The sequence below is a fragment of the Mastomys coucha genome, unplaced genomic scaffold (assembly GCF_008632895.1).
Source record: "Mastomys coucha isolate ucsf_1 unplaced genomic scaffold, UCSF_Mcou_1 pScaffold18, whole genome shotgun sequence".
Lineage (NCBI taxonomy): Eukaryota > Metazoa > Chordata > Mammalia > Rodentia > Muridae > Mastomys > Mastomys coucha.
In genome coordinates, this window is record NW_022196900.1 from 91,893,581 (window position 1) to 91,911,565 (window position 17,985).

Here is a 17,985-nt window from a genome sequence, read left to right on the forward strand (position 1 = left end):
CCTCTTCCTCTTCCTCTTCCTCTTCTTCCTCTTCCTCTTCCTCTTCCTCTTCCTCCTCCTCCTCTTCCTCTTCTTCTTCTTCTTTTTCTTTTTCTTCTTCTAAAAAATTATTTATGTATATGAGTACACTACAGCTGTCTTCAGACACACCAGAAGAGGGTATCTGATCCCATTACAGATGGTTGTGAGCCACCATGTGGTTGCTGGGAATTGAACTCAGGACCTCTGAAAGAACAGTCAGTGTTCTTAACCGCTGAGCCATCTCTCCAGCCCCATTCCCTGTCTTCTAACTGAAATGTGCAGACCATTAATATTTAATGTGGTTATGACTGTTTTGAGTGTCTGTTGGTTTGTGATTTACTGACTGCTCTATTTGCCTATTCTTTATTTGCTCACTTTTTGCATTAAGTATTTTAATTTAAAAACATTTATTTTATTTTTATATATTTGGGTCTGCGCATCATGTGCACACAGTGGTTGAAAAGGCCAGAAGAAGGTTTTAGATTCCCCTGGAGCTTTAGTTACGGATGGTTGTGAGCTGCCATGTGGGTGCTGGGAATTGAACCTGGGTCCTCTGGAAGGGCTGCCTGTACTCTTAACCACTGAGCCATCTTTTCAGTCTCCATCTTAATTTTCCCAAATTATACTTATTTATTTTGTGTCTGCACGCTATGGAGCACATGTGGACAACACAGCCCAGCTCTTGGGGATTAGTTCTCTCCTTCCACCATGGGGATCTTGGGGATTGGATTCAGCGCATCAGGCTTAGCACCAAGAGCCCTTGCCTCACTGAGCCATCCTTTGACCCTGTATTGCATGTTTGCCTTTAATTCAAAGAGGATAGTTTTATTAGAACTTTAAAGAGAAAAGGAAAAGAAAGAAAACAGAGCAGACAAGCTGTAAATCTAAACAGCTGCCAGGAGAAGGGAGAAAAGAAGAAGAAGGCACCACACTGACCGTGGAGTTCAGCTGTGTGGCATTAGCCAGCCAGCCACTCATGGGAAAGGGGGCTGTGGAGAAAGAGTAAGGAAATCTGAGCTACTAATATTATCAGCATCCTCTGGTGCTAGCTAGCATCTGAGAGAAAACCGCTAAGCAAAAGGAAAGGTTGTATCTTTTTGAGTCACAAAGGTGGGCAGACCGGCTGCACCTCACAGCCCCTGGAGAGACTGCCTATCCCAGCCCCGTCTTGTACTTACTATGTAGCCAAAGATGACCTTGGCTTTCTAATCCCCCGGCCTCCACTACCCAAGCATGTCATGGAACCAGGAGGCGTGAGGATGTGCTGTCTACCAACTGAGCTACATCCCCAGCCTAGTATGACTCCACAGTTTTCCTCTCCGTTGCATTGAGCCAACACTGTCAGCGCGGGTGCTGATGGATATCTTTTTGTTGTTGTCTAGGTTTTACGGCTGCGTACCCAACTCAATCGTCCATCCCTTATAGATACAGGGCGTCAATAGTCCCAGAATCAGAAAAAAAGGGATTTAACAGCCAAACCAGGAGATTTTATAGCAAAAAGGTAAATGACAGTTGCCTTCAAAATTCTTTGTTTGGATTTTAGCTGTTGTGTTTCTCTATGAACAGCAGAGGGCAGTATCACCCAAGGGCAGGTACCATCCTGTAAGGAGGCACACTGTCAGTACGGTAAGAACCAGCCTGACATTCATTGATTGACTGTTAGATCAATTGTTGGACGTATCTGTTGTGTTTGGGATTACCTCAGGACTTTATATATAATGTGGGCTTCAGAAATATAACTCAGGGTCTTGCTGGGTATCCTGGCTGGCTTTGTACTCAGTACTTTTTCCTTGGCCACCTGTATATCTGAGCTGAAATCTGCCTCCATACCCTGTAGCCAAAATTATCTTTATGTTGAAAAGAATAAAAATACAGAATCTTCCAAACCTATGTGTAGATAGCAGAAGACAACCGGCCCACTCTGATCCATCAAAGGGAATTACTTAACTCCCCAGATAACACGTGAAAAAACATGTCTCTAGTAAATTTATAGTTGTGTTAGTAATGAGCTCCTCTGTTTAAAAGATTCCTTAAACAGTTCTGATTAGTATTACGGGCCGCTGGTAAGATGGCTTAGCTGGAGAGAAACCAGCTCTTTTATTAGTTGCCCTCTGACCTCCTCGTGTATGCCATGGTATGTACAAACACACAAATAAATACATAAATGCAACTAAAAAATAAAAATATACCTGTGCTGTCTCCACTCAACCCCCTTTTCTCCAGATCTCCAAGCTGGGAAAGTTCTGGATGTTTGCTGGCCAACCTTTATTTAACTTATTCCTGGGCTTTGAGCTTCTCCTTTCTCACCAGCAGGGGGCAGTAGCAACTCAAGGCATCGGTAGAGTCTTCTCTCCACATCCCTCATGTTTTTAAGTAGGACCCTGACAGTAGCATTCCTTTGGGGTGGTCGTCCTAGTTACCTTCTGCTGCACCCTGCAGGCGGCTGTCATCCTCCCACCTCCCCCAGGCAGCGGGGGAGGGGCAGGAGCACCCCGCTCTGGACACCAGTGAGAGACCCTAGTGAGGGGCCCTGGCAAAGCCCACAACCCAAGCCTGTGAGCTGGATCTCGGAACTATAGAGCAGATTTAGTTCTTTTAACCTGATTACCTCAGGGTTCTCTGAAGCCGACACTACGCAGCACAGCACACACACATTTTAAAACCATGGGTAGTGGCCGGGTGGTGGTGGCGCATGCCTTTAATCCCAGCACTTGGGAGGCAGAGGCAGGTGGATTTCTGAGTTCGAGGCCAGCCTGGTCTACAGAGTGAGTTCCAGGACAGCCAGGGCTACACAGAGAAATCCTTTTCCTTCTTTTTTTCTCTAGTTTCTCTGTATTTTAGCTGTCAGGCTCTTTCCCTACTTGCTGTGCGGGTTCCCGTTGATACGCTTTAGTGACAGTGTGTAACTTGTCCACATCCAGGGTGTTTGTAGCTCAGTTTCCAACAAAAGGGATAGTAGCTGTCGCCGGCCAATCCCTAATAAGTGTTAAAGCATTTCTTAGATCATATCACCGCTCCCACAGAACAATACTAAAAGAGAGGGTTTAGCATCTTCATTTAACCTAAGAGGAAACCGAGGCTTAGGGAGGCTGAGTGACCCACCCTGGGCCACATAGCCCCGGGTTTGCCACATAAGAGGCTCTAAATAAATATTTGCTGAATCAACGTCGAAAGAATTAGGCCTCAACCCAGGCACAGCTCACTCCAAAACCTCTCACTGTTTCCACACCGAGCCACGCCTGCCTTTCTGGCCTTCGAGGCTGTAAATTTGCTTGATGAAAGTCAGCGCATGCTTCTGGAACGACCTTGGCAAAACAGACCGATCTCCAGGGAGGGCTATAAGTGCTCCTGTCCCGGGCTCCAGCCCACATGGCAGGCTCTGAAGACTTTGATCCAGGAGCTGAAAGCACCCTGTGGAATCCTATGTTGTCCCTTGCCCAGGGGTGACAGCATGACCATCAACCGGCTCAGAAGTTTGGTTCCAAATTTTCCAGTGTAGTGGCATCCATCTGGCAGGAAGCCTTCCATCTAGGCCTTTGAAAGCATTTTTTTATTTTGCAGAAGCATGGCATCTCTACAGCGATCCCTGTGTTCCCTGTCCCTACCCAAGAGCCTTGAGAGCAACTACTGGTCCTTTGTGGCCATGGTTTCCTCGTCTGTGACATGAGAGTCGGGGTTATGTAATTACCGAGGCGTTATATAATCCCCACGTCCTAGGCACAGAGAAACCCACTTCTTCCGAGATCTGTGCCCATTTCATTTCTCCTGGGGGAAAATGAGCACGGAGAAGCAACGCGCCTGCGCGGCATCACCCAGTAATTTAGTGAGGCAACTCGAGTTAACAACAGATTTGAAACCTCCCCTGCTTAAGACAGGAGCCACACACGCCCTGTGCTGAGCCCACACCCCGTCAGCTGCTCACCTTGGAGCAGTGACCCACTTAGCCCTGCCGTAACACAGCATCCTCCGAGGCAAGCAGGCAGGCACTCACCTTTGCAGTAGCCGAAGCTCAGACCCAGTTTACAGCCCCTGTAAGAATCCCACCCTTGGGGTGCCAGTGTGGTCGCTCGGGGGGCGGGGCTAAAGGTACCCACTTCCAGAATGGACTCTCTTGGGTTGTCCTCTGAACTCTGCTCTCAAGCTATGGCTCATGTGTCCCCTTCATGCTTTTGTTTTGAGACAGGGTTTCTCTGTGTAGGCCTGACCCTCCTGGAACTTGCTCTGTAGACCAGGTTGGCCTGAAACTCACGGAAATCTACCTGCCTCTGCCTTCTGAGTGCTGGGATCAAAGGCTTGTGTTACTGCCAGCAAGATTTTTTTTTTTTTTAATCTCACTACGGGGAGGATGAGGGTCCAACACAGATGGTACAGCACAGACAGACGTGTGTCTAAATTGGCCATTTGGATTGCTAGGAGTAAAACGTGTAGGTAACTTAACATTCTCCAGCAGACATGGCTCTCCGTGACACAGCCCACTGGACACTTCTGTTCGTGTCACCCAGCTTCTGCTCCATCATACTCAGTTTCCCAAGCTAAGTAGCTATAAGGGTCTGGCCCGTATCTGCTTCTTCCCCTTACAAATCAGGATGTTACACTAGCTTAGCTCTTCCTGGGGGTGGCATTGCAGGCTGTCAAACCCGATGCCAATCTTTCACTTGAATGAACACGTGCTGGTAGGACAGGGACACCGTGTCTTCTAAGGAGAGGGGAGCACTTAAGTTCCATGGTTGAAAGGACTGGAGAAATGGCTCAGTGGTTTAAAGTATTTGTGGCCCTTGTAGAAGACCTGAGTTCAATTCCCAGCACCTACATGGTAGCTCGTAAAATGCTCGATGAAATTGACTGTGCTGCAGTTCCAGCACTTGGGAAGCTGGGGCAGGACAGCCCGCAGCTCATGTTCATCCTTGGTTAGATAGTGAGTTGAAGTCCAGCCTGGGCTATAGAAAAGCACTTCAGAAGCCAAGCAGTTAGCCAGCAAACTTGGTTGTTTAAACTGTGATGAAACCATTTAAGGTTAACTAGGTAGCCAGCTAACTTGGTTGTTCTACAGGAGTTCTACCCTTCCAGTCAGAAGCCAGGGTTTAAACTGTGATGAAACCATTTAAGGCTAGAGAGGAACTCAGACAGAATTTATGATATTAGATGGAAAACCACAGTATGTAGGACGTCATCCCTGGCTCTAGGCTCTGTAGTTGGACCTCCCCCACAGGTCTGGGAAGATCCCCAGGCTCAGGGTCTGAATGCTGGCTCCCTTGTGACCTCTTCAGGCCCATCCCAAGGTCAGGTGGAAAGGGGTCATCATCTGCCACTCCTCACACCTGCAGAGACTGCCAGTCCAGTGAGCGCTCTAAGTGCTTCCCCACCAAGTGTCACCCAAGGTGTGTGCTGGCTGAGAGGAAGGGAACACACCTACCACCCACCGCTTGCTCAGTCCCATGCCCGCGGGTGGCCCCGGCTCCAAAGCTCTACGACTGTGGTGGGCAGTTATTCTATTTTGATTATTTGGTATTTGCCTTCTGAGGTGTCTTATCTACGAGACCGAGGGGATGGATGAGTCCCACTCCACTTCCGGCAGCTTCCCAGGGGCCTCTGCGCCAGGGTTCTTTCTCTGTGCCTGTGGAGCCCCCTGGGGCCTGATAATAAGAAGGTAATCCATGAGCTGGAGAGATGGCTCAGCGGTTAAGAGCAGTGACTGCTCTTCCAGAGGTCCTGAGTTCAATTCCCAGCAACCACATGGTGGCTCACAACCATCTATAATGCCCCAGAGGGCAGCAGATCCTCTTCTAGTGTGTGTCTGAAGACAATGACAGTGTACTTACATACATTAAAATAAATCTTTAAAAAAAAAAAGAAGGTAATCCAGCTCTTCCCTCCACCCGAGCCTGGAAAAATTTATTTATTTATTGTTATATGTAAGTACACTGTAGCGGCCGATTTCAATGACCACGGTCAGGATTTTAATGGCTCCCTTCACAGGCCAGCTCCAGCATGCTTCAGCCCAAAGGATTCTCTCTTGGACCTTCATCGAGAGTAAATTTCGTCCCCACAGGCTAAACGGTGACATCCCTATCCCCATTTGCTCTGGACCGTAGCTGTTTGGCAGTCTGACCCAGTTGATGGATGTCCAGTAAAGTTGTCAGATTTAGCAAAGACAAATACAGGTGCTTGGATAAATTAGAATTGCAAATAGCTAATTATTTTTAGAACAAGTATGTCCCACATACTTCACAGGCTATACTTAAGCAAGAACAGCTAGCTGTTGTCTGTGATGAACTGGATAGGTGGAGACAGAGCTGTGGGTGTGTGCGGATGGACCGGGAGCTAGAGAGATAGATGTCTTCTCTGCCCACCGTTTGGACCTATGAGGTCACATATCCGGGGCTGGAGAGATAGTTTAGTAGTTACAGCACTTGCTCTTGCAGAGGACCTGGGTTCAATTCCTACCATCTACCTGGCAGCTCACAACTGTTTATAACTCCAGTACCAGAGGATCCAATACCTTCTTCTGACCTTCATGGGTGCTCAGGCACACACGTGTTTCACATACATACAAGCAGACAAAACATTTATATACATCATCTTTTTTTTTTTTAAAGATTTATTTATTGTTATGTGTAAGTACATTGTAGCTGTCTTCAGACACACCAGAGATCTCATTACGGGTGGTCGTGAGCCACCATGTGGTTGCTGGGGTTTGAACTCAGGGCCTTTGGAAGAGCAGTTTGTGCCCTTCACGGCTGAGTCTTCTCACCAGCCCTCTATACATCATCATCATAATCAGTCACACTGCAACTCCTGCTGTAGATGGGGACCCTGGAGCCTCATGAGGATCCCAGCACTTTAGATTCATAGACAAGGAAACCAAGGCCCAGTGAGGAGAGTTGCTCACGATCATGGAGCCGACCAAGGCCCATTGAGGAGAGTTGCTCGGAGCCGACCAGCACTGAGACTTTCCAGTTCACAGCCCTGGGGAAGGATTTTTCTTTCTCCATACAGCCTCATCTGAGAGGCAGTTGGTGTCCGTGGTTGGAAGACTCTGTCCTGAGACTGGCTAGGTCTTTGCCCATTGTGCAACATTAGAACGTCTCGCTTTTGATCCCATCTTCTCAGTGAGCCAGTCATTGGGAAGTCTTAGTGCGCTTTTGGGGAAAAGTGTGCAAACTGCACCCTGGGAAACTGATGAGTCTGCAGCATCTCTGGCTCTTAGCCTGGGAGACTGAGCCTTCTGCTCTTTTTCTCCCTGTCTGCCTCGTGTGTGTGTGTGTGTGTGTGTGTGTGTGTGTGTGTGTATGTCTCACCTGTGTGTGTGTGGTATGTATGTGTGTAAGTGTGTGTATGTTTGTGTGAGTATATGTGTGTGTATGTCTCACCTGTGTGTGTGTGGTGTGTATGTGTGTGAGTGTGTGTATGTGTGTGTGAGTGTATGTGAATGTATGTGTATGCATGTATATGTCTCACCTGTGTGTGTGTGTATGTGTGTATGTATGTATGTGAGTGTATATGTGTATGTCTCACCTGTGTGTGTGTGGTGTGTATGTGTGTGAATGTGTATGTGTGTGTGACTGTGTGTGTATGTCTCACCTGTGTGTGTGTGGTGTGTATGTGTGTGAGTGTGTCCCACCTGTGTGTATATGTATGTGTGTGTGTATGTCTCACCTGTGTGTGTGAATGTCTCACCTGTGTGTGTGTGATGTGTATGTGTGTGAGTGTATATGTGTGTGTGTGAGTGTATGTGAGTGTATGTGTGTGAGTGTGTGTGTATGTGTGTGTGAGAGTATGTATGTATGTGTGTGTTGTGGTGTATGTGTGTGAGTTGTGTATGAGTGTATGAGTGTATATGTATACATATGTGTGTGAGTGTATGTATGTGTGTGTCTGTTTGTGTATATGTGTGTGTGTGCCACACATCTGTTCCAAGACCCTGCTAACAGCAACTTTGCCTCTCTTCTTTATAATCAACCTCCAGTCACTCTGTCCCCACTTTCCAGATTGGAAAGTTCTGGAAGGCACCAGTGGTCCATCCAGCTCCCTCCCTGGATGAGGCAGCAGACCGAGGAGTTAGGAAGGATCTGGATTTGCAGAGTGGTGCTAGAAGACTCTGCCATCAGGGTCCACCGGCTCAGATCTGGGGTTCACTGCTTACTGCTTGTGGCCCCACATGCCTGGCTTCTGGATTTTTAGGTTGCTTTGGTGACAGGCCCACTTCTGAGAGCACACACCGTGTAGTTAGCATTTGGACTTTGGACAGATTCATCTGCATGTGCCCTCTTGGTGAAACAGGGACAGTAATCCCTTCCTCATTGGGTGGTGGTGAAAATGAGATTAGCTTCGAACAGCTCCCGGCAGCGGGCAGGACCAGGAAGCTCTGCGAGACAATGAAGTACCTCCTCACTTCATGTCACTTGCTCCTCGGCTTTTGTCAACGCTGGTACCCCCTTAGTAACGAGCACCAGGAAGGAGCTGGACGCAGCAGAGCTTCTCTGAGCACAGCTTCTGGGGCCTGCTCCCCGGTACCCCAGCCTCAAGTTACCCTTGGGCCCCATGTGTGCCTCACTTTGTCTCCAAGTTCAAGATGGCCTTGTTTGGAATGAAGATTGTTTTTGTTTCCTTTTGCTTTATAAACAGAAACACTCCCCAATTTCCCTTCTTAGAGGCCTCAGGAGGAAGCTGAGTCAGGTGGGGTGTGGTTACCGTAAAATCGGTCACCCTCCCCTTACCTCAGGCTTGGCTGAGCCAGTCCACGAAGGCTGACGTGCGCACCAGTACATTTCCCTCATGACATGAAAACCGAAATCTCCGCCAAAGCAGTGTCGCCCTAGAACTCAGGATGGCGACTCTGTGGAAAGAGCAAGGCCTTGGGGAGACCCAACCAGAATTAGAATCCCAGCCCCTCCTATTGGTCACTGAGGTAGAGATTGGGCAAGTCAGAGAAACGTGAAGCCAGGCTGTCAGCTCTATTATGGTGGAGCCTGCCCTGTGGGATTAGAAGGAGGCTTAGCGCTAATGGATGGAAGGCTGATGGAAAAGCGTGTTGAAGTTGCCGTGCCCAGTGACACTGCGTTCTTGTCCTTCTCAGGATGACATCCCGGGCCCTGGGTTCTACAATGTCATCCACCAGTCTCCAGTGTTCAACAGTGTCTCTCTTTCCAAGAGAGGAACCTGCACTTTTCCCTCCACGGTGAGAGCCCTGGGGTGTTGCCCGGTCAGTAATGTCCCCTGGTCACTGCATAATGACACATCCTGATTAAGGCAGCTGCTCCTTTCTCTCCAACCATCCCTGTCCTGATTAAGACAGCAACCAGTTCCTGCGATTTCACAAAGGTAAATCTGACCCCGTGACCTTACACCGTTTGTCTCCATGGATGTGTGTGTGGACAAGGTAGGAAGAGAAACTAGGCCTTGGTTGTCTAGCAAAAGAAGCAGGCGTCTTCCTGAGGCTTTGAGGCATGCCGGGGAAATTGCTGTGTTTCCCCGAAAGGAAAATAATTTTTTTTTTTTTTTTGGTTTTTCGAGACAGGGTTTCTCTGTATAATCCTGGCTGTCCTGGAACTCACTCTGTAGACCAGGCTGGCCTCGAACTCAGAAATCCACCTGCCTCTGCCTCCCAAGTGCTGGGAGTAAAGGTGTGCACCAACACCGCCCGGCGGAAAATGATTTTTAACACTTGCTTCATATAACTGGGTTGTTCAAATCATTGGGAATTTGGATGGGACAACAACAACAATAACAAAACCCCAGGGGGACAGTTTGATGGCTCGGAGGAGGAGAAGTACCTCTGCCAAAGCCGATGGCCAGAGTTGCATTGCTGAGGCCCATGTGGTAGGAGAGAGCCGACCTCTGACCTCCACATTCTCTACACTGGCCTCAGAGCATTGATATCAGTGCCTCGTAGTAAAGAGAGAGACAGAGAAGTAGAGAGACAGAGAGGCACACAGAGACAGAGACAGACACATGCACACACACATGTGCACACAGACAGAGACAGACACAGTGACACACAGAGAGGCAGAGACAGAGAGACAGACATATACACAGAGCAAGTGAGACAGACAGATACACAGAGAGACAGAGAGACAGAGAGACACCGAGAGACAGAGAACACAGTCCACGTGCATGAGGAAAGAAGAGAGAAGAGAGAGAGAGACTGAGGGAAGAGAACACACACTGGGCCTGAGATACAGGAATCTCCCTGCTCCTTCCTGGGACTCCATCTTTCTTATGGTCAAACATAGACATTGGAACAGCTCTGACCCTGAGCAGACATGGGTGAAAACTGTGTTCCTCTGTCTTCTGTCTTGGTGTGCGTGCTGAGGATGGCACCAAGGCTCTTACCACTAAACTACAACCTCAGCCTTAAGGGAAGCAAGGGAGGGGAAGGGCCAAGTCAGAGCCACGTTGCCTGAGGTGGAGCAGTGTCTGAGAAAGCAGGGCCAGAGACTGACATCAATAGAATACATGTGCCTGCCTGTCCCTGGAAAGGTTATGACTGCCTCTTGCATAGACGCACACAGTGTCTGACACCGGGGATCGTTTTCTTATTAATCTCACACCAAGGGACCATTCAGGGACCACCAAACGCAGCCGCCTCTTGCTGGGAGCTGGGTTGGCAGTGGGGAATGTTCAGGAGCAAGCTGACTTTGGAGTGATGGCTCATGGTCTTGGAGCCCGCAGCAAAGTCACAGGATAGATAGCCAGGTTTTTAGCCTGGTGTCAAGAGAAAGACCCCAAAGCAAGCATCAAGGTGCCGCACGAGTCACAAGGCATTGGCCACAGGCCCGGAGGCCTGATCCTGACTCAGCTGTGGAGCCCCAATGTGACCTCAAGCACGTTGCCCTTCTGGGACCAGTTGCCTCAGAGACTCCCTGGAGGCAGTGAGGCAGACTTTGAAATTGCTGAACATTGTAAACAAGCAGGAGCTAGCTCTCTCAGTCCCCGAGTCACCCTTCAGACTGCCCAAAGCACCTAGCTTCTCTCTGAGACCATCCTTTGCCAAACCGTGTACTACCACCCTACCATGAAGGGTCTGGATTAGTGACACAGTGAATCAGGACTCTGCCAGGCTTCACTGGCTGTGACCTTTGAGTGGTTTCAACTACCCATCCAAGAGAGAAGGCTCAGGAAGACCTGAGTGTTACACAATCCAATCAGGCCTTTTGCCTCTTTAAAAAAAAAAATGACCCAGAAGAAAGGAGATAGGGGGCTTCTTTCCCTTCGATGGCCCTAAGATTCAGCTTTATATTTCTTGTTTTAAATACGAGATTTGTTTTCAGTTATGTGTGTTGAGTGAGGTGGGGGGAGGGGCGAAGAAGGTAATGCACATAGGAGTTGCACATACCTGCAGCGGCCAGCAGAGGGTACCAGGTCCCTAGAAACTCGATGCTTGGTGTGGGTGCCAGGAATAGAGTCCAGGTCCTCTCCTGAAGTGCTAGGATGTCTGGGCCATCCCTCCAGCCCCAGCTTTATTCGTGTAAAGGCTTGAGTCCCTTCCTCCTTGGGAAGGGGGTCCTAAGGGTTTGTAATACCTGACTGTAGCCCGGCACTGTCCAACCTCAATGAGAGACAGAGAGCCTTTTCCCACTTCCAGATCCCGAGACACAGGGAATTTGAGCCTCCTGCCTCAGAGGGAGATCATAAGAGCCCAGGAGGAATGTGCTTAGGGTGAGGCCACCCCAAAATATCCACGGGCTTACAAATTCTACACACTTCCTCATGACTGTCAGGGCTACAACACCCAGCCTTTTGAGAAGACTTGTCATGCCTCAAAGTTCAAATGATATAAAGTACCTCATTAAGGCACTCTGAGTTTTTAATTCTAGAATCTTCTACAGCTCTGACCAGGAAGCTAAATGAGGCAGATGGGTGGGGACTTTGGTGGCCTTTCTGGATTGCCACTGCACAGTGGAGTTCTTATGTGTCCGGAGAAGTTCGAAAGTGGCAGCATGGGGCAGAGTGGAGACCACAGGCCCGGCAGAGACATGCAGGGGTGCAGAACTGGGGAGTGGATACTGCCAACACTAATCCTGCTATGGTGCCTCAGAGAACTCGGCATCACCGGAAAGTTTCACCCCTGACCCCCAAACATAAAAGCAATAAGTCTCTGAAGGCAAGAAGATACCAGGATGGGGAAGAAACGCTCGAGGTTTCTCTAGGGCCGAGCCTCCTGACTCGTTTTCTCTTTTGAACGTCATGTCTGATCTTGGTCACCAGGTGGAAGCAGACCTCCTGGCTGAACATGTTGGTCCCACACCACTTTACTAGCAGAGCTGAGTTTCTCGGTAAACCATTGGCCCCAAACCAAAGGCTGCTGAAGGCTTTGCTGCTCAGAACACTGGGGAGCATCGCAACTTGAGCTTGGGTTTGAACCTGGGTTAGAATCCAGACTAGCACAGGTCTGCTTCTGCTGAAACCCCAAGCCCCATACCACCGTCGAGAGCCATCTCCAGCTGCCCTCTCAAAGCGGGTGGAGGGAATGGCTCAGCTGCCCCCTGTGCTTGTGCGGTTATTGACCTCCACTGAGTGGAGAAACCCCACGGCAGCGTTCCCAAGCCTTTCATGGTAAAACCATGGGAACGTTCTTGTTTTATCAGACTCTAATACCAGCCATGCTGTCATAGGGTAAAGAGATGTTATCACCGAGTTTCTATGGCTTTTGCCCCCGTTCATTTGGCAAACACTGATTGTGTTTGGTTTTGAACTGAAAATACTTTATTGTGCTTTCCTGGAAGGCCTGGAACCAGTCCTGTTGAAACATAAGTATTTTAGGGTTTTATTGATGCAGCGATTTGCTGCTGTTTGGAGTGATATTTATTTATTTATTTATTTATTGAAACAGTGTCTCACTGTGTAGCTCAGGCTGGCCTCAAATTTGCCGTCATCCTGTCTCTGCCTCCCAAATCCTGAACCACATGTATGTGCCACTCCACTTGGCAAGAACACAGTAAGGAGAGGAGGCATGAGTGAGCGGCTCCCTGAAAAAAAAAAAAAAAAACCACGGGGAGCCGTCTCACCTTTCCTGTCATGGGAGTCGCCCCACAGCTGATGAGGCAGGCGTGGTGGTGGTGGTGGGGCACAGGACACTGTGAAAATGTGATGCCGGGAAAGTCATTCTGTCCAGGTCCCAAACAGGTGATGAATACTGTGAGTTAGTTTACAGAAGTCAGAACGGGCCTGAACTTGCATTTCCCAAGAGCAAGCCCTCAAAGCTCGAGGTCCGATTACCACTGGCACTTGCTACAGTCTCGCCTCTTAAAGGAAAACATGCTTGCCAGCTGGGCATGGTGGCTAGTGCCTAGCACCCCAGCACTCCCAAAGCGAGGCAGGGAAGGCTGCAAGTCTGAGGCTAGCCTGAGCTATACAGTGAGCTCTAGGCTAGCTTGGGCTACAGACTTAAGGCTCTGTCTCAACAAAGAATCGGACAAACAAGCCAACCAACAATCGAACAACAATGGACTGGGGGCAAGGACCTCTGCTTTTGACCTGTCCCTCCCAGCCCCTGGGTCACTTGGCAATGCTAATTCTCCTTTTCTTCCTCAGTGTGCCCGGCTGAGCCCCATCATTTCTAAAAATCCTGCTGCAAACGCATATACCATCCGGTCAGAGTTGGTTTCTAAGAAGGACTTCAGCAATTCCTGTTCCAGTATGTTTCAGCTGCCAAGCTTCATGAAAGTGGAAAAATCCGAAACCCCTGCCCCGAACTATTACAATGTAAGGTCATCAGATTGCTCTTGTCCAGTGCCTGTGCTGAGAGGGTGAGAGGGTGGGCTGCCAGCGGGCAGGGAAGAGACTGAGGCATGGGGAAACAGCATCTTAACCCCTGAGGTCAGCCACCAGGGAGCATTTGTGAGCATGCTGGGGTGGGGCGGGGTGACGTGGTTGGGAGAATCTGAAGAATAGGTGGGCAGCAGTGGTAGGCGGCAAGGAGCTGACTTTTCCCACTCACCCCTGTAGAGACTAGCCTGTCAGGGACGTGATTGCCCCCTGTCACAGCAGGCATATGGTTACTGCTTCAGCACGTGACATTATCCGTTTACTTTTTAGAATTTGATAAGAAAAAACCCACCTTCTTTCTGTTGTGTGAACGTTGTCAATGTTTTTGTTGTTGGCTTTGTTTGTGAGACAGGTCCTCACTACGTAACTCTTACTGTCCTGGAACTTGCTATGTCATCAAGGCTGGCCTCAAATTAACAGAGATCTCTACCTGTCTCTGTCCCCTCACTCTGTTGAGATGAAAGGTGTCTGGAATCCTCTCTGTGTGTGTGTGCGTGCGTGCGTGCGTGCGTGTGTTAACAATAGTGCTCTAGGTGGAATAGGATGGGTGGGAAGGGGTAGCTGCAGGAAGTTTGGGCTCAGGTCTCCACTCTGCCACCCTCTGTGCCTTACCTATGCTCCACCAGTCTTTTTCAGTACTCAGTTTGTTGATCTGTAGAATGGGGGCATATATGTTTGCCTTCCAGACTTGATGAAGATACTCAGTGGGAGAACCTAGGTATGAATGAGAACAGCCCCGCAGCTCATGGGCCTGCACAGTAGTCCCAGAGAAGCGGGAGTGAGGTGGCATGAGGAGGAGCTGTCCTTGGTTAGTCATGGGGTCTGTGGAAGCATAACTATAAAATAAAATCAATGACACTTGCCTTGGGAGGCTGGGGGCGGGGGGAGAGTCAGGGTGTGGCCCACACAGAAGGTGAACATGGTGAAGGGCTGTGTTTCAAAAGACTGGTCTCACATACCTCATCCTCAAATGCCTCTTCTGAAGCACAATTTGTAAGTCATCACTCTCTACATGGCTTCTGCCCATTCTATGTGAGTAGGCTGGTCAATTGTAGCATGCTCAGAGCGGAGGACAGGGTCGGGGAGGATGGTAGCAGAGGGAGGGGGCTGCTGGGTTAGGACTTGGCAGTAGTAAATTGATGGGGGACAGCTGTGTCATTTAGAAATTTCTAGTAGCATCGTACAGAGCTAAAAAGGAGCAGGTGAAATTAACTTTTGTAATATAGCTCACTTAACCCAGCAGATCTAAAATGTTCTTGTTTTGACAGCAATCACATGTAGATGACATAAGATTATTAATGAGCTATCTCAGGAGGACTCTTAGCTCATTGAAGTCTTTGCAGTCTGACGCATATCTGTCCTATATAGCCAGCCTTAAGTTTGGGTCAGTGAAGTTTCCAGGGCTGATTGTGACTACTGTCTTGGACATGCTGTTCTAGAATGTTCCACTGGAATAGCTGGACTCTAATGATGACCATGTGATGGTGGCAGCAGGGGTTTGCATGGGCGGAGTCAGCTGGGCCTCGAATAATGAAGGCCTTGCATTAATTCCTAACGAATTATCAGAACATTGTATTTAATGGATAGGATCACTTGATTCTGGCTCACAATAGGAGATGCTAAGGTGTGTGGGGGTATCCCTGCCTTCAGTTTCCCAGCTCAGTGCTTCCACACATGTGTCCGTATACAGGAACACCACATACACATATGCAGAGACAGAGAGACAGAGAGAGGAGAGGGAGAGAAGCAAAGATAGGAGTGAGAGAGAGACAGAGGGGAGAGAGACAGAGAAGGACAGAGAGACATAGAGACAGAGAGGGAAGAGAGAGACAAAGAGAGGAGAGAGAGACAGAGAAACATAGAGACAGAGAGAGAGGAGAGGAGAGAGAGGAGAGACAGCAAGAAAGAGAGACAGAGAGTGGGAAAGACAGAGAGAAAAAGAGAGAGAGAGAGAGACAGACAGACAGACAGAGAGGCATAGAGACAGAGAGGGGAGAGAGAGACAAAGACAGGAGAGAGAGAGAAACAGAGACAGAGAGAGGCGAGGAGAGAGAGAAGAGACAGAGCAAGAAAGAGAAATAGAGTGGGAAAGAGAGAGAGAGAGACAGACAGACAGAGAGGCATAGAGACAGAGACAAGAGAGAGAGAAACATAGAGACAAAGAGAGAGAGGAGGAGAGAAGAGACAGCAAGAGAGAGACAGTGAGACAGAGAGTGGGAAAGACAGAGAAAGAGAGAGAGAGAGAGAGCGCGAGAGAGCGCTAGCTTTAAGGGAGATAAACATAAACATTTGGAACCTAAGAAGATTCGTACAGGGTTCAGGGTTGAAGTATCTATGTCCTTTAGACTGAGTAGTCAGAGAAACCTCAGAGGCTGAGAACCAAGGAAGAAAGTCTAGAGGGAAGAGCATGTGCAAAGGTTCTGAGACAGGAAAGGAGTTAGCTCATCTAACTCCTAGGGCCACAGGAACTATGGGGCCACAGGGCGTTTTGAGCCAGGAGGCTGCACGAGGAGAGGAGAGCACACAGGCCAACAGGGGCTATCTCAGTATGTCCCTTAAGACCCCAGGGAGAGTTTGGACTTTGTTCTCTGTGCCCTGGGAAGCCCCCGATGGGCAGTGGGAAGGGTGGGATGTGACCTGAGGAAGTTTCTAGAACACCTCTTCCAGCCTGCACTGTGGGTTCTGAGTGGAGATGAGTAGGGTTTTCAGGAGGAAGGAAATGTGTGTCCAGGGGTGATCTGCATTCAGAGAGAGCCAGGCCACCTGGGAGCCAGGCTCAGCTCTGTCACCGTGAGCACCCCTCTGTGTCCGAGGTATAGCTCGAGTCTGGCCCGGGTTCTCCCAGTCCTCTGTACATGCCTATGGGGCCCTGGACACAGCAGCATGTGATAAATGTCTCTCATCAAATGAATGGCCTCTGGGCCCACACAGCTGTGAATCTGCAGATGAACCAAGGTCCAGAATAGAGTTGCTTCTTTCTGCCAATACATGCGTGGTGTGTGTATGTGTATATGTATGTGTGTCTATGCATCTACGTGTGCAAGTGAGGGTGTTTTCCTCAATTGCTGTCTTTCTTACATGATGATGATGATGATGATGATGATGATGATGATGATGATGATGATGATGATGATGACAATGATGATGTTGTTTTTGAGAAAGAGGCCTTGGTGATGGGCCGGCTGATGGGTCTCAGGGATCCTCCTGACTCTACCTTCCCAAGATGTATGTCACTGTGCCTTTCTTTTTTAAAAAAAAAAGATATATGTGAGTGTACTTTTGCTGTCTTCAAACACACCAGAAGAGAGCATTGGATCCCATTACAGTTGGTTGTGAGCCACCATGTGGTTGCTGGGAATTGAACTCAGGACCTCTGGATGAGTAGTCAGTGCTTTTAAACGTGGAGCCATTTCTCCAGCCCATATCTGACTTTTTATAATGAGTACTGTGGCTGCGAATTCGGGCTCTTATACTTATGCAGCAACCCTTGTAATGACTAAGCCATTTGTCCAGCTCCATGGAGCGCCTGGATTTTGTTCATGATTGTTTTAAGGTGACGGAAAGTAACACATTCATACTTTGAATAATATACAGTTAAGCCCTATGGAAATCCAGCATACAGAAATATAGAAAGAGAATTTTCTTATAATCATACTTCTCTTCTTTTAAAGTTTATTTTTTTAAGTGTGTGTATATGATGTGTGTGTGTGTGTGTGTGTGTGTGTGTATGTGTGGTGTATACCTTAAAGCAGGTGCCCTTGGAGGCCAGACCATCACTCCATCCCTTTTGAAGCTGGAGTTACAAGCAGTAAGTAATGAACCACTTGGTGTGGTTGCTGGGAACCGAACCCTGGTCCTCAGCAAGAGCAGTATGTGCTCTTAACTGCTGAAGCATCTCTCCCGTCCCATGCCAATTCCCTTTTAATGTGGCTTCCCAAGGCAAATGTCGCCAAGAGCCAGGTGCGGTTTCTGTGCGGTTTCTTCAGGGACTTCACACGCACGCGCGCGCGCGCGCACACACACACACACACACACACACACTCGCCCCTGTCAGGGTCCAGGTGTATTTTCTGCTCAGCTTCATCTGGAGTTCCTCTCTACGATTCACAGCTCAGCTTTGTTCTGTGTTCACCTGCTGAGTATTTTCTTAGTCTAATGGAGAAATCCCCCCCTGGACTCACAGGTATACCAAAATGT

General features: G+C 48.8%; 1 protein-coding gene across 1 annotated transcript in view; it reads left to right on the forward strand.

Annotated features, from left to right (window-relative positions):
• Positions 1–17,985, forward strand: part of Stpg1 (sperm tail PG-rich repeat containing 1) — a 45,109-nt gene that overhangs the window by 9,699 nt on the left and 17,425 nt on the right. Inside the window, exons 3-5 of the mRNA XM_031379065.1 lie at positions 1,404–1,522; positions 9,098–9,199; positions 13,555–13,725. Coding sequence (XP_031234925.1) covers positions 1,404–1,522; positions 9,098–9,199; positions 13,555–13,725 — 392 coding nt within the window. The remainder of the gene's footprint in view (positions 1–1,403; positions 1,523–9,097; positions 9,200–13,554; positions 13,726–17,985) is intronic.